The sequence below is a fragment of the Maniola jurtina genome, chromosome 12, assembly GCF_905333055.1.
Source record: "Maniola jurtina chromosome 12, ilManJurt1.1, whole genome shotgun sequence".
NCBI classification, from domain to species: Eukaryota; Metazoa; Arthropoda; class Insecta; order Lepidoptera; family Nymphalidae; genus Maniola; species Maniola jurtina.
Window position 1 is genome coordinate 1,222,531 of NC_060040.1, and position 16,857 is coordinate 1,239,387.

Sequence of the window (16,857 nt, forward strand, 5' to 3'; positions counted from 1 at the left end):
ACCCATCCCGCTTAATCGATTTGCATAAAATTTGGAACAGAGGTACTTAGCTTGCGTCCCTGCAATTGACATATTAAGCAACTTTTTATCCCGGAAAATCAAATAGTTCCCATGGGATCTTTAAAAACCGAAATCCACGCGGACGAAGTCACGGGCATCCTCTAGTAACCGACATCATCATCATCTATTATAAATGCGAAAGTGTGTCTGTCTGTCTGTCTGTCTGTCTGCTACGTTTTCGTGGCCCAACCGCCGAACCGATTTTAATGAAATTTGGTACAGACTTGGGACACATCCCGGGGAAGGACATAGGCTACTTTTTATCCCGGAAAATCAAAGAGTTCCTACGGGATTTACAAAAAACCGAAATCCACGCGGGCGAAGCCGTGGGCATCCTCTAGTAGGTAATAAAATCCAAATAAAATCAGAGCAGGCGTGGTCGCAGACACATAAATTGAGGCAAGTCGCTTGAAGACTGAAGTTATCATCGACTCATCGATGTAGGACTGTCTACAATATTTCTAGACTCCTAACTTTTCGTCGAAGGTGGTGAAATCTCTCAAATTGGCCTGATTTCTTAGTAAGTAATTTATTTTTTATTAATATCAATTATTATTAAAATAATAATAAATATCCTTCATTCAGCCAAAACAACAGGGTGTATTAGTCTCGGGGACAATTTTCATAATATGTACATAAATTATAATATTTTGTGGTCCACTAAAAACTTAAGCTGGCTAAGTCACTAAGCGGGGAATGCTCGAAGTTTCTCTACGTGACCGAATCAGAAATGAGGAAATCCGTAGATGAACCAGGGTAACCGACATAGTTCAACGGATTGCAAGCTCTACTTTTTTATTTATTTATATTCAGGTACAAGTTAGCCCTTGGTTGCAATATCACCTGGTGGTAAGTGATGATCAAAGTATAGGGTTATCTCCCAAAGCAACCATGATCCAAACTTCAAAGTCGCTGATCATTCTCCCTGTGTTGGGGACAATACGCAGAGAAACTTTCAGCTTTTATAAAATAACTAAGATCTAGCACGCGCTGGCTGGCTCTTTTTCTATTAGATTGACTATCACCTCATTTACTGTGTCTACCCATCCCTACAAAAAATATCTAAACATGGCAGAGACTTTTTACTTGGTTTTTACCCAGAGGTCGTGAAGCCATTAATCTCGGTGGCCTGTTTTACACTCCATTAACGATAACTGATTCGCCAAGTTTTATGCCCTTTCATGAAAGTGCGAGGATCCCAGCTTTACTGTGTGCCGAGTGGGAGATCCACAAAATTATTCGAATGACTTCACTACTGCGTTAACCGAGCTAACCTCAAACGCATCGAGAATCGCGAGTCAGCGAGTGTGAGATACCACCGAAGCTAACCAGCCCATACGCGTGTACTCACCGTGAATGGCGTTTATTATTTTTGTAATGTTGGCGTCGTGATATAAACCAACCAAATTTAGAATGAAATTTCTATGAAGTGATTGTATGGAAGCAGCTGTCTATCAAAATTTAACTGGTTATATCTACTCTCTATGTTTATGTTTTGAAATCATCGTCTTTGTAGGTAGGTATAGTATGTACGTCATCATTATGTATTAAAAATGAGTCAAGTGTGAGTCGGACTCGCACTCTAAGGGTTTCGTAGCATCGTACAAGATATTTTAATAATTTTACGTGGAAGACTATAAGTTAATAACAACAGCGCCATCTATATGTGATTTATAAAACTGATTATGTTTATGAACACATATTCTTTTAGAGCCTAGAAAAGTAAATTAAAAGTAGTTTTGACTAAAATACCGCCCTGCCATAATTTTTAAATCGTAGTCCTTTAAATTAAACTTGAAAAATGCAAATAAATGTCTTTAAAATTATCTCCTCACTCAACTTTCACTGTAAAAATCTATGCGACAACTTAACTATCGCGTTAGCGTCGTGTTTACTCGATTTACTTCGCGGATTGTCAAAATTTGATACTCGCACTCGCATAGTTCTTGAATCAACCAATCACGTGCGCTCACGTTGTCACTTTCGCATGCGAGTCGGTAAACAATAGTCGGTCCCGAGGACGTAAAAAACTCGCACTCACAAATTATGTTTCCACTTCTTGTCACTAGATGGCGCTATTTCAATTCCATACAAAACGCAGTTAACTTTTACGCGATCGAATAGGTTAAAAAACTCCCACTAGGCACACTGATACTTATTCATTTCTCAGAAGTTATACATGTGTGAATGAGCCAATTTAATGTAATTTCTGCTAGAATTTATGGGGCAAAAGTAACAGATAAGTACCTACGAGTTACAAAGTCCCTTTTAACCGCCTTATATTCAACCGCATGGGTTTCATAGAGGTAAAGTGATTATGGACAAGTTCAACAAAGTTTTTCTACTAGGTACCTTTAAAGCTATTTTATAAAATCATGTTTACTAAAAACCCTTAATAGAGCAGTGGTTCTGACATCCACCTCCTAATCGAGAGGTCAGGTGTTTGATCCTGGGCACCTCTAACTTTTGACCAGAGGTGAGAGGAACCGCCAATGCTTTGTCAGCCTTTCAGGAATTTTTTGGTCCGCCCCTTGAATAACCCTACGTTATAATCTACTGGGAACGCCACCGAAGAGAGTTAATTCCACAGTATGCATGTGCGTGGAAATAAGGATCTGGCACAACGGACGATCGAAGTGCATCAGACAGTACTAGGCACCCAGGTGGTAAGGGTGAAATTGCTTACGGTGGGGTGTGGTGCGGTTGTAGAAAAAGGAGGCCCTTTTCATACCCCATTAAAAATAATAATAATTTATTCTACGACCTTTCTCACCTTTTCATGGAACTTGTTTGAAGGTTACGCGGCCTCAACTTTATTAATATTTATTGCCTTTATGCTTCTAATGAATTGGATTATATTTTCGTAAAAGTTTAATTCAGTTTGACCGAGCTTCCATTATGCTGGAGTAGGTATTTCGTTTTTGTCAAATGGAGATTGATGGAAAGGTAATTTGACTCGAAAGCTTTCAAACTATTTTCATTTACATTTATTTAACTTGATAAAATTACCAAATACTAACTTGTATATGGTATAATTTGACCCGATTTCTAATATCATATAAAGTATTCATTATCATCATCACTATCAAGCAAGAGTCGTCGATCGCTAGATATATAGGTCTCTTGTGGGGACTTCCACACACCACGGTCTTGAGCAGCCTGAATCCAGCGGCTCCCTGAAACTCGTTTGATATTATCTAATTTATTAGAGAAGGGGTCTTTCAACGCTGCGCTTTCCAGGAGATAACCATTCTAGCACCATAGGAACCTCAACGTCTAACAATTTTCAAACTATGTGCCCTGCAAATAGCCATTTCAACTTTGCAACCCGTTGAGCTATGTCGGTTACTTACTTTGATTCTCCTACAGATCTCTTCATATACCTATTCTGATTTGGTCACGTAGAAAAACTCGCGTAGAGTCCAACAAGCGAAAGTACTTAAAGACTGCAAAGCGCAGAATATTCAAATTATATCAGTATGGCTACTCAAAAATTAGTATTTAACAAACTTGGAATAACTAATTTTATACCTACCTTAGAATTCCTTTATTTTCATTTCTGTTCTATCAAATAGGTTAATTCAGGTCTGTTATCTGCCATACTGATATTTTTTAAATTACGCCGCGCTTTTACAGCTTTTGTCTTCTTCCTGCGTCATTCTCTCAATTTTGAGGATCGTGGCTCCCCTTAGATACAATCTATGCTACGAGGTTCCTCCACTGCTCCCTATTTTGATTGCTCCCTCCATTGCTCCCTTGATTGATTGATTGATATTTCTTGCCGCGTGGATAGCATGGCATAGGTGTATCGACCGCTTCTTTTATTTGGTGTTAGCTTTTGTCTAGAAGATTTCTATGGATTCTTGCTTGGATCTAGGATGCAGGATGTAGGATAAATACCTGCGACGATGAGCAGCCGCAAGAGAGCGGCGAGCAGCGCGCGGCGCATGCTGCGTCACCGCGCCATCAAGTCTTGTCGCTCATCACATCCGCTCTCCTGAAACAAGCGAACATTAACATTAATACTAAGAATACGAGTTACCATTGTCGAACGGGCCATGGGAAAGGAACCCCCCTCCCCCGAATCAAAATATGTCGCAGAGTTGCGAGTGGATTCAGACCCATAGCACAGCCACCAGATGATGCGTGGAACAACGTATGGTTTTAGTCGATAAGAGTCCCATATACCTAACCTCCGTGCGTGCCCATGAGCGATGGTACCCACAAGGATTTTCCCACGACAAAAAAACAGGACATGAGTAGAAGAATGACCTCAGTTAAAATATCACCGCCAGTGTTTCAGCTAACCAGTATGCATAACCTTCTGCTGGCAAAGCTGTTCCGATGCGATGTAGAAACTTAGACTTAGTTTCAGCGGTGTCTGCGTAGAAACTAGAGGTGTGCATTATTGCTTTTAAATCATTTTCATTTGATGAAATTATTATTTTTCTAACGCGAACAAACGACTAAAATAGCCTTAAGTTTAATCGGAAAATAGTAGGTATCCTGCAGAGAGATTAGGGACCAACCCAAATAGAAAACCAGACTACAAGCAGTGGGGTTTATCAAACAGATATAAACTTGACTTCACAAAGACAAACTTTACCTTCCCTTTACCCGAAAGTCAATTGTGTTGAAGTCGTTTCACCCCGGTACACTGATAGTAGTTTGCCGAGCATTCAGACTACACTATTGACACTAAATTATAAGAAGGAGGGTCGATGGGACCGAGAACTTCTTGAGATGGGTTGCGATTAGACGGACAAAGTAAATGTGTTTATGGTCATCGGGCTGAGTATTTTAAATTGATACAGTTTTCAGCGGACGATGGATAGAGCTATGCTTGAATATTTCTTTATGATAACGAATGAGGAGATCCGTAGAAGAACCGGAGTAAGCGACATGGCTCAACGGGCCACCAGCAACCTCTAATATCTATAGCTATACCCTTTGCATCATTTTAGTTGCCTGGAAGAGATCGCTAGGTAGCGATAAGGCCGCCAAATTTTACCTGCCTATATTTTTGTTTTGTATGTGTTTTTTCTGCATTAATTGTATGGTGCACAATAAAAGTATATTTAATTCATTCATTTATTCGTACTCAACGGGCTGTGAAGCTGAAGTGGCAATTTTTTTTAAATTCCAAATGAACGCTTCGATTTTCCGAACAAAAAGAAGGCTGCGTCCATGGCTAGGATAAATAAATAAATAAATCTTAATTATTTTGACAAAATAGTGTTTACAAACTTTAGTGTGAGTTCCTGCCTCAGAATGAAAATTATCTCGGAACAAAAGTTCGTCAGAATTGATTAAACGGACGGTCCGCAAAAAGCTAGCACACAAACAGACAGTCACAGTTTTGCATTATAATAATAGCATCGATTTTATTTAGGATATACTTGAAGAAACAACCGGCCATATTACCTACTAGGTACCACAATTTTCATGGCTTGCAATTCTAAATGACACCTAGCTGCTGGCACCTAGACGTCTCCTAAACGTCTGGGTGTAGACGTGATCCCGCCGGAGACCGGTAGTCATTATTCACACCTACATCACCGACCCCCAAGGGCGTGCTATTGTCTGCTAGACAGGTGACAGACGTATGAATAGCCGAATGAGGTTGGTGTTTATCCTAAAACATTATTTATTCAGACTCACGGGAGCTACGACACCTATTAGTACTTAATATTACACTTTGTTGACTACTACTATGATGCTGCTACTTTATCCGAGTGGATTTAAGGTTGATTGAAAATTCCGAGAGAACTTTCGATTTTCCGGGACAAAAGATTGCTTCTTGCATTTCAGGGATGGGTAGAGACCACCCATCCCCGAAATGCAAGCAATCTCTAAATATATTTGGCCAAAATTGATTAAACAGATGGATCATGAAAAGCCAGCAAAAAGATAGACGCATAAATTCGTAATACTAGCACGGATTTTTTTCATAGGTCTATGAAAGCATACGATCAAATTGAAAACCTTTTTTTGAAGTTGGTTTTTTTAAATATCATTACTTATTTTTAAGGGCCTGAAGTTAGTTAAAAATAGGTATTTGGGTTTTTGGGTTACGGCATTACAGTAACTACTTTTGCTCGCGAGTTCATCAAATCCCAATTTTACCCCCTTAGGGGTTGAATTTTCAAAAATCCTTTCTTAGCGGTTGCCTACGTCATAATAGCTATCTGCGTGCCGAATTTCAGCCCGATTTGTCCAATAGTTTGATCTGTGCGTTGATAGATCAGCAAGTCAGCGTTTCCTTTTATTTTAGATTTGGTATTTAATGCGTAGGTATTCTTACCTACTATAATATCTGATAGGTATACAATGTCAGGCATCACGCCTACCTAATAGCTTTAGCGTGTCAGTAAATTTGCACTAAACTAATAATAATTGACATAATCGTTAGTTTAATGACCGTTTAGTTAATGCCCATTCCATGTATCAAAGAGCAAACATGTTCGAGAAATTGTATCGGCTATTGTGGTTGGACAATGTTATGATATGGATCCAACAGTCCTGTCAACCAAACTGGAGCGGAGCCGAGCGAAGCGGAGACGTGCTCACCGGACCAATCAAATTATTTATTTATCACGTGATAATTGTATCACGTCATCTACCAAACAAAGCAAGATTCAGAGCCTCGATAGCTCAATGGTTGAGGAGCGGACTGAATTCCGAAAGATCGGCGGTTCAAACCCCACCCGTTGCACTATTGTCGTGCCCACTAATGGCACAAGCTTTACGCTTAATTGGAGGGAAAAGGAGAGTACTAGTCATGATTAGCAGGGCTAATACCTATATTTTTTTTAAAATACTTGATTGATTTTATCAACGCACAGCCTAAAACGCTGGGGTTAGAAACTTAAAAATTGGACAGGAGGTTCCCTTTATAACGTAGGCACTCATTAGAAAGGGTTTTTGGAAATTTCACTCCTAAGGCGGTTAACTAGGGTATAATGTACGATTGTCTGTAATTTTTAGAAAATTGGTGTTTGAGTTATCGGTTAAAAATGAAGTACCCGTGTTTCACGATTTTCGGACATTCTATCCTTATGGTAATTAACCTTGGTTATACGAAAGCTATCCTATAGGTAGAACCAAGGTTTTTATTTTGGTCGGACTCGAACCTTTATTAGAAACAGGTTTTTGAAAATTCCTACGTTTGTTGGAAACAACTCAAAAAATATTTTTGCGGATTTTTAGTTAAATTAATTAAGATTATTGTTTCTTGTGTATCATAGACTTTTGCAAAGTAGGTAACGGGTGCTATGCGTGTCCAATGTTAGAATCTCAAGGAAAATTCTGCTAGCAAGAAAGAATAAATTAAAGGCGAATGAAGATTAAATTACTTGTTTTAAAATGTATCAGAATTGTACCGTAATAAACTATCGACTTCCCAGGAAATCAACCGTCCCGGACAACTACCGTCGGTAAATAAAGACAAGACGTGACCAGCGTGTGTATTCGGCCTTTTTACCTTTCTTCACATAAACACATTGAAAATTCATAGGATTACAGCACGGTCGTTCAAGTCAGCCTCTGGAGTTTTCTATTCCATTGAAAATTCAACCTAGAGAAAAGTTTATGTGATTCTACAAATAGCAATAAATATCTATACTTAGGTATGCCCTAATAAATGATATAGTTACCGACGATATAATGCGGTTGGCTGGATGAGGAAGGCTGAGGACCGGGTGTGGTGGCGCTCTTTAGGGAAGGCTTATGTCCAACAGTGGACATCCACAGGCTGATGATGATGATGTGATGATGAATAAATCATACCGTTTTATTTAAAAGAGTAGTTTGGTAAAGTTCAAATATAAAATTGGCATAATATTATTACTCTGGAGAGAAGATTTATGCAATATTAAATAAGTGGAATTGTCTAGAAAGCCAGTGTGAAGTTGTTTCATCAAAAATTGAAACTTAACCGTTTGCGTTAAGGAACAAATTTTAAAAGCTAATGAGAAACTTGTGGCTGGATATTAAAATGTGTCTGGATATTAAAAATGTTGCTTAATAAAACTGGTAAAGTTCAATTTTTAATGGAAGTGTCTTGAAGTCTATGAAAAACAGACAGATATTGTTTCTATAATATTGTGTCTAGCTCTAGGCACAATGAGTTTGTTTGGTTAATATCGAAATCCAAACTAATTTTCTATGGAAACTTAATGGGGAATCAATTCCAATCCTTCGAAAATGGAGCACCAAAACAGCCATAAACTATGTAAGTACTCCGTTTGTATTTACCATTTACCTATTACAAAACGTTGCCAAATGGAAACCGCTCTGAATGGAAATTACCGGCGACATGTAACAGCATTTAACGATTCGATCCAAATTAAAGCCTTCCAATCGCATCAGATGACTGTGACGGGTGGAGGGTGAATTAACGCATCAGCGAATTCCAACACTGACTGATGCGATGTTATTAGATTGATGCGTGATGAGACGTATTACGGGAAAACATTCGGTGGAAAATTGTTTCCAACCGACACTTTCTTACTGAATGTTTGCGATAAGAGAAGTCCTGGAAAAAGGTATGAAATCGAAGATTATATAAATGATAAATATATATATATATATATATATATATATTTATATTTATTTTCATGTACCAAAATTGTAGTTACAAAGTTAAGATAAATTAAGCTATGTACAAAGGAAATGCTTATCTCTAAACAGAGATTTCTTCCAGCTTCCCCGTGCAGGAAAAATGTATGGATTTCACTCGCTCCAGCGATGCGCGGGGCTACAATTGTTTGTACAGTGTGGCATATTATTGTAAATTGAACACTTGAAAAGAGCAACCGCCGAGTTTCTTGCTGGTTCTTCTCAGTAGGAACGGCATTCCGAACCAGCGCGAGCGGTAAATTATTTTGACGATTCAAAAGCACTTGTGAAAGTTTAGTTGAATAAAAATATATTCTATTCTATTCTTAGGTAGCGACTCCCCAGCGCTTTCCAGATTTCCGTAAAAATGTATAAGTACTTAGTTTTAAAGTTATTCGGGCTCAAACATTTATACTTATACAAACTGTAGCTCAAAAATAGACAAAGAAGTTTAAGTAAGTGGCTCAACAAAGCTATAAATTTTCGTTGCCCACTAATCAATAAAGGGCTCAGTCCAGCATGAAACATGTCGGCAACAAATCAACGTAATACCTACTTCTGCGGCGCTGAAGCGATTATTCAACGGATACTCATCAACAAATTATTCATCTAATACGTCCTTCTTTGCGCTATCGTCCTAGTACAATTTAAGCATTTAACTATGGGGTAAGACCGGATCTTTAGGCGTTACATCCGCGCTACGTCTGCTCGTCATACAACACACGCTATTTCTCCCCCTTTTTAACCCCCGACCCAAAAAGAGGGGTGTTATAAGTTTTACGTGTGTATCTTGTATCTGTCTGTGGCATCGTAGCTCCTAAACTAATGAACCGATTTTAATTTAGTTTTTTTTTTTTTGAAAGGTGGCTTGATCCAGAGTGTTCTTAGCTATAATCCAAGAAAATCAGTTCAGCCGTTTGAAAGTTATCAGCTCTTTTCCAGTTATTACTGTAACCTTCACTTGTCGGGGGTGTTATAATTTTTTAATTTACACTTATTTCACTTCACCTTAGGATGATAATTTTTATTATTTATTTATTTAACAGAAATTCAAAACTAGACAGCCCGAATTCCCAAGAAGCTAGTAAGTTAAGTAGCTAAGCAAAGCAATATATTTTCGTTGCCCACTAAATCAATAAAGGGCTCAGTCCAGCATGAAACATGTCGGCAACAAATCAACGTAATACTACTTCGGAGGCGGTCGTTGCGGCGCCGAGACGATTACTCAACGGATACTCATCAACAAATTATCTAATACCTCCTTCTTCACGCTGTCGTCCTAGTACTCCTAGTAAGTAGGTATGGTAGGTATCATAGACCATGGGTAAGTAATAAGTATGCTCTCTCACCAGGTTCTGCTAAAGGGATATTTTTTTTGCTCTCTCGTCTGGACAAAGATTAGCCAATGTCAAGTTTGCTCTCTCGTCTGACTTTACACAGATTAGCCAATGTCAAGTTTGCAGCTATTTACAAATTAAGGAAACTATACAGGGTGGTCAAAAAGTCGTGGATCAAACGCAATAGGGAGATAGAGGAGGTCATTTCCAGCAAAAAATTTTTCTACAGCATGGCCATATTTAAATTGCCCTAAGAGTTATGAATATTTTTGGGTTTTTTAACAAAATACCAAATTCTCTTACAATTAGACTAATTTAAAAAAAATGTGATAAAAAACAATAAAGCAAACGATGTTGTGTCGTTACTAGATAATGTATCAGCACTACAAACCTTCTATTGAGGCTCTGGCTACCAAATTACAAGAGCAATTAATTTTTTTCCAAAGCTTTTAAAGCGTTACCAAAAATTAAATGTCACTTTAAAAGCGCACTGTGAAAAAAAATGTACTACTGAAAAGTGACCCTATATTAGAAAAACTTGCTGATTTAATGGCAATTTAAATGAGGTATAACACATCACTCTTTGTTTCGTAATTCTGGTATTATAATCGTTTTTTCATATCAAGGTGCAAATTTCAGTAGATTAGTTTAATACAAAAAAAATTTGAAGATTATCATGCTGCTAGTTAAACTGCTAGTTTTTTGTACGTTGGAATGCTAGAAACATCACTGCTTGTTACGCTTTGTAAAAAGAACAGAAACTCTTCACTACCACCACGTGCCAGAACTACCCAGAACGCCCGTCTTGCAAGTAGTTCATCTTTTCTAGGAAACAAAAGGATAAAGAAACTATGCCTCTCTCTCACACTAATCATTCTTCCTTATTCCAACAATGCAAATAGAAAGGATGATTAGTGTGAAAGAGAGGCATAGTTTCTTTATCCTTTTGTTTCCTAGAAAAGATGAACTACTTGCAAGACGGGCGTTCTGGGTAGTTCTGGCACGTGGTGGTAGTGAAGAGTTTCTGTTCTTTTTACAAAGCGTAACAAGCAGTGATGTTTCTAGCATTCCAACGTACAAAAAACTAGCAGTTTAACTAGCAGCATGATAATCTTCAATTTTTTTTTTGTATTAAACTAATCTACTGAAATTTGCACCTTGATATGAAAAAACGATTATAATACCAGAATTACGAAACAAAGAGTGATGTGTTATACCTCATTTAAATTGCCATTAAATCAGCAAGTTTTTCTAATATAGGGTCACTTTTCCGTAGTACATTTTTTTTTCACAGTGCGCTTTTAAAGTGACATTTAATTTTTGGTAACGCTTTAAAAGTTTTGGAAAAAAATTAATTGCTCTTGTAATTTGGTAGCCAGAGCCTCAATAGAAGCTTTGTAGTGCTGATACATTATCTAGTAACGACACAACATCGTTTGTTTTATTGTATTTTATCACATTTTTTTTAAATTAGTCTAATTGTAAGATAATTTGGTATTTTGTTAAAAAACCCAAAAATATTCATAACTCTTAGGGCAATTTAAATATGGCCATGCTGTAGAAAAATTTTTTGCTGGAAATGACCTCTTTTATCTCCCTATTGCGTTTAATCCACGACTTTTTGACCACCCTGTATATCTAAGTATGGACTTCGTCTGTGCCGGTGCTCGCCGACACACGCGCGGCACCCCTTTAGAGCGCTTCCCAGTCAGTTCCACCACCAAAAACACCAGTAAAACCCGGTCACTTTTAACAAAAAAAAAAAAACACTCCAAAAAGGAAGAGCACGCGCGCCAGCAAACGCCAACACAGACGAAGTCCCCTGCTAAAGGGATTCATCATCAGGGATCATTATCTCAACCCTTCGCTCACTACTGGCACGAATTTCCTCTCAGAATTGCAAGAGGTTAGTTAGACCATAGTTCACCACGCTGGCCAATAGCAGTATGACAGACTTCATACAAACTCCCAGGCATGCAGGGTTACACTAGTAACTAGCTAGAGTTCTCTTTAACTTTAACGTTAACGCAGTTACATTTAATGGTTTAAAACGCACAAAACGCCGAAAAATTAGACGTGCGTGCCCAGAATTGATCCCTGGACACCCTGAATTTAAGCTTAAAATCTTAACAACTAGACTATCACAGCTTTTAACGCGGTGATCTTTAATCTAAGCCCGTCTAATAAACTTGTTTCTCTAAGGACACTGATAGTAGTTCGTCGCCCATTCAGACTGCATTATTTAGATTAAAGGACCAGCTCTTAGAGGGTTGAAAGGACCCAAGGGCTGTTTAGAAGTGTTAACGTCGATATTACAGGGTTAATGTGTTTGGAAAGCGGACGGGTCGAAGATTACGAGATGTATACTGGATATACAAATGTTGGAAATCTTTAGGCATTTGATGTCAAAATACAATATGAATATTTTTTATTCGAATAAACTTTATTCATCTATTTATTCAGATACAAGTTAGCTCTTGACTGCAATCTCACCTGGTGGTAAGTGATGATGCAGTCTAAGATGAAAGCGTGCTAACCTGGAAGGCGCATGGCAGCTTTTATTAAGCCCATATCATTTTGCTTTCTACACGGCATCGTACAGGAGCGCTAAATCGCTTGACAGCAAAGCTTTGCCAGTAGGGTGGTAACTAGCCACGGCTTTCTGCTATTGTGTCGAGGTTATCAATTAATTGGTTAGTTATCAAATGAAAGAGGAAAAATCTGAGTTCATAAATTTTAATACAGTGCAATGTTAAAATACACCGATTGACAGAAAAACAATACATACAGTAGTGACCCGATTAACCGGATTAATTGCTGCGTAAGGCACTCGAATAATCGAAAATCCGGAAAATTGAATGTACTTATAAAGAAAAGCGATTTTTGTACATATATATATATTTATTATTAACACATCGTGTTAGGTTTCTCTTCATTGCATCACGAATTCGTTTTAACTGTAATAATCTCACAGTATCACACTCTTTTTGTTTTTCAAGTTACCAAAACTAAATTGTGTACTAGTTACTCTATATATGACTGGGTCCGGATAATCGAGCTATATATCGCTAGCAGTTCGCGGGTAGTAGTCGGGTTTAAGAGGGGTCTCTCCGTCACTCGCTCCATACAAACGTAGTTCGTGTCTCATTGGAATACTAACCAATCATACTCAATGGAATTTTGTATAAACGTTCCGGGAATTATTATCTATACCTGTGGTTTTCCAGATATCCGTTAAAATATTCGGTTTCAAAGTTACGCGGTCTTAAAAATTCACATACAAATCATTGAGCCCCTGTAATTTTAAAACTACACACTTTCAGAAAAATCTAAAACACCACAGGCACAGATATTAGTTTCTAGAATATGTCTGCAAAATTTCATGGACTTTGGTTGCTTAATATTCAAATGAAATTGGGACTGCGATTGTATGGAGTAAGTGACGGAGAGAGTCCTGTTAATGCTGTTTAACTTCATTTGTCTTGAAAGCTGTAGTCCAGTAACCGTTCCAGAGAGCTTGCTATTGTTTTTATATATGAAGATGTTATAGAAAAATGGTTTTATACTTTTCCATATTCTTGATAGAACGGAGGTGGGTTGAAATCCGTTTGGCGTTTTTTAATATTTCTTTCACGTATGAAGTTGGCTTCATTTCTGAGTGCAGGTTTCGCAGTCGCGGTGCTGTCGGCTTCACCCACACACAGTGAAATTGCGACCAGAACTAATACAAGTACTACGGCTTTTCTCATCTATAAACAAAAACCACATTTTAGACTGTATTGTTATTATTTTTTCTCTTCATGTATATGTCAGTAATTCTTTCGAAGTAATTTTTATCAAAAAACTTCAAAAAATTAAAAAAAAAAGAATATTATATCTAGTATATTATGTATAGTAGTAGTAGTAAGAGTATTATATATATCTAGTGATAAGGTCGCCCTTTGTTTAATTAATTGTATCATTTATACTGTCTTTGTAATTTTGTTACAATAAAGTTGTTTAAATAAATATACTGTAAATAAATATTAGTCACTAGCTGACGCCCGCGACTTCGTCCGCGTGGATTTAGGTTTTTCGAAATCCCGTGGGAACTCTTTGGTTTTCCGGGATAAAAAGTAGCCTATGTGCTAATCCAGGATATTATCTATCTCCATTCCGAATTTCAGCCAAATCCGTCCAGTAGTTTTTGCGTGAAGGAGTAACAAACATACACACACACGCACACACACACACACACACACACACACACACACACACACACACACACACACATACAAACTTTCGCCTTTATAATATTAGTGTGATTTTTAATTATGACTAACATTCCCCTTTCCCCTCCAACTAAGCGTTAAGCTTGTGCCAGGAGTGGGTACGACAATCCTACTAATATTATAAATGTGAAAGTGTGGATGTTTGGATGTTTGTAATTACTCAATCACGAAAAACGGCTGAACGGATTTGGCTGAAATTTGAAACGGAGATAGATAATATCCTGCACCTGATTAACACATGGGCTACTTTTATCCCGGAAAATCAAAGAGTTCCCACGGGATTTAAAAACCTAATTCCACGCAGACGAAATCGCGGGCATCAGCTAGTAATTATATAATAGTGCAACGGGTGGAGTTTGAACCGCCAACCTTTCAGATTTCAGCCCGCTCCTATACCTACCCGTTGAGCTATTGAGGCTTATATTTAAAGACAATAAGGTTAAAATATTTGTTTGTATGTTTATAGAGTTTTAAACATTATAAATAACAATATTATTCTATTCTTAAATTAAACAAGTGTAAATTAAAAATTTTCAACACCCTCGACAAATCATTTTCAAATAAATAATTATGTATCTAGGCAACGTCCATCTTGACAGCTTGACATTTGTCAATTGACACTTGAATATTATGAACCTAAGGGTTATCTAACCTTCTTTTCTACAAGAAAACTAGAAAATAGCTGATAACTTTTAAACGGCTGAACCAATTTTCTTGGATTATAGCTAAGAACACTCTCGATCAAGCCGGCTTTCAAACAAAAAAAAAGTAAATTAAAATCGGTTCATTCGTTTAGGCGCTACGATGCCACAGACAGATACACAGATACACAGATACACAGATACACAGACACACAGATACACACGTCAAACTTATAACACCCCTCTTTTTGGGTCGGGGGTTAAAAAGTTAAACTGACTGACTGACATGTCAACATACAATAATTACAACAGCAGCTGTACACACTACATTTTGCATGCAAATTCTCTGTAAGTATGCATAGACTCCCACTAAGGTCCAGTTGTATGACAAGCAGTTAATATAACGGTTACTGTTAATATTTGACCACAGCTAAATTAGTGTGTTCATATACCTCCTTGATTACGGTTACTTAAAGGTAAAATTTTGCTCCAAAGTCAAAAAACCTTGACCTGGACAAACCATTTTGCTTTTAAAGTAGGTTGTTTAACGGTAGGTAACCATTACATAGGTAACCTTAACGACTTGTCATGTAATTGGACCTAAGACTGGACCTAAGAAAGGATTTATAGAAAATCCACGCGAGTGAAGACGGAGCGGGTCAGCTCTTCATCATTATACAAAATCACCAAAATAGAACTAATAATCAAACTAAGCTCAAAAATATTTTAACAGATATTTTGTAGCTTTATTGATTGTGCTTCTTTATTAATGGGCAGATTTTATTATACAAGGAACCAAAAGCTTAATTTGCTATAATCCGCAAAACCAAAGAAATCTGTATGGTGCAACATGCGACATGCACCGCCCGCTCTCCCACAGATAAACAAGCAGGAAAAGCCAGCCACCAAGCAAGCCACACGCACCACCACCACGCAGCACCACACAAATCCCAACACCACTCGACGCGCGTTTCGCCCCGACACCGGAGCATCCTCAGGAGATGTAGACCGTTATAGCAAATTTAGCTTTTGGTTCCTTGCATATCATGGACTTCCGCAAAATAACGCCTGCTTCTATAATAGATTTTATTATTGCCACACAAAACATTACATAAAAAAATTTGCTTACCTTGTTCAAGTTATTTTAAAATTACTTTTATTATACAAACGCGCGTCTCAGTTCTTATATATACCAATCGTGAGCCAAAACTAATTGAATCTGTGGTTGGGTTTATAAATGATGGTAATTAGTATGAATTTATTTAATTAGGATGAAATTCATGTTGCTAAAAGCGTGAAATATTGCTTATCTACGGATTTCATGCTGGACCGGCTGACCGAACTGAACCTAGAGACTACCGTTGCTGAATCATTCGTAAAACTCTTGAAAAGCTGGCAACGCATTTGCGATTCCTCTGGTGCCGCAGATGTTCATGGACAACGGTACACTTGTCACTTAACACCAGGGGACCCGTCTTTTATAAAACCATATTTATTAATATTATAAATGCAAAAGTTTGTCTGTCTGTCTGACCTTTTCACGGCCCAACAGTTTAACCGATTTTGACAAATTTGGTACAGCGTTAGCTTACATCCCGGGGAAGGACACAGGCTACTTTTTACCCCAGAAAATCAAAGAGTTCCCGCGGAATTCTTTAGGGCCCATTCGTTTAATCGATTTGATACAGAGGTAGCTTGCATCCCGGAAATTGATCAAGGCAATTCTTTATCCCGGAAAATCAAAGAGTTCCCACGGAATTTTTTAAAAACTTAAATCCACGTGGCTGAAGTCGCGGGCATCATCTAGTTAAAAAAATAAATAAATAAAAAAACATTCTCTGCCCACCTCCATTTGGGCACAATATAGAAAGCTTAGTAAAATTGTATTTTACTCAGTACTGTGAACAGAATTAAACTCGACCCTTATGT

At 37.7% G+C, this 16,857-nt stretch overlaps 1 protein-coding gene across 5 annotated transcripts in view; it reads right to left on the bottom strand.

Moving 5' to 3' along the window:
* The window catches only part of LOC123870599, a 191,345-nt gene that overhangs the window by 24,149 nt on the left and 150,339 nt on the right, over positions 1-16,857 (bottom strand). For 3 of the 5 annotated variants that reach the window (XM_045913963.1, XM_045913965.1, XM_045913960.1), the window contains exon 4: positions 3,961-4,052. In XM_045913963.1, the coding sequence (XP_045769919.1) occupies positions 3,961-4,009 (49 nt within the window). In that variant the 5' untranslated portion in view covers positions 4,010-4,052. Of the gene's footprint in view, positions 1-3,960; positions 4,058-11,877; positions 11,888-14,235; positions 14,248-16,857 lie in introns of those variants that run through there. The other 2 variants (XM_045913962.1, XM_045913961.1) reach the window with 2 other exon arrangements.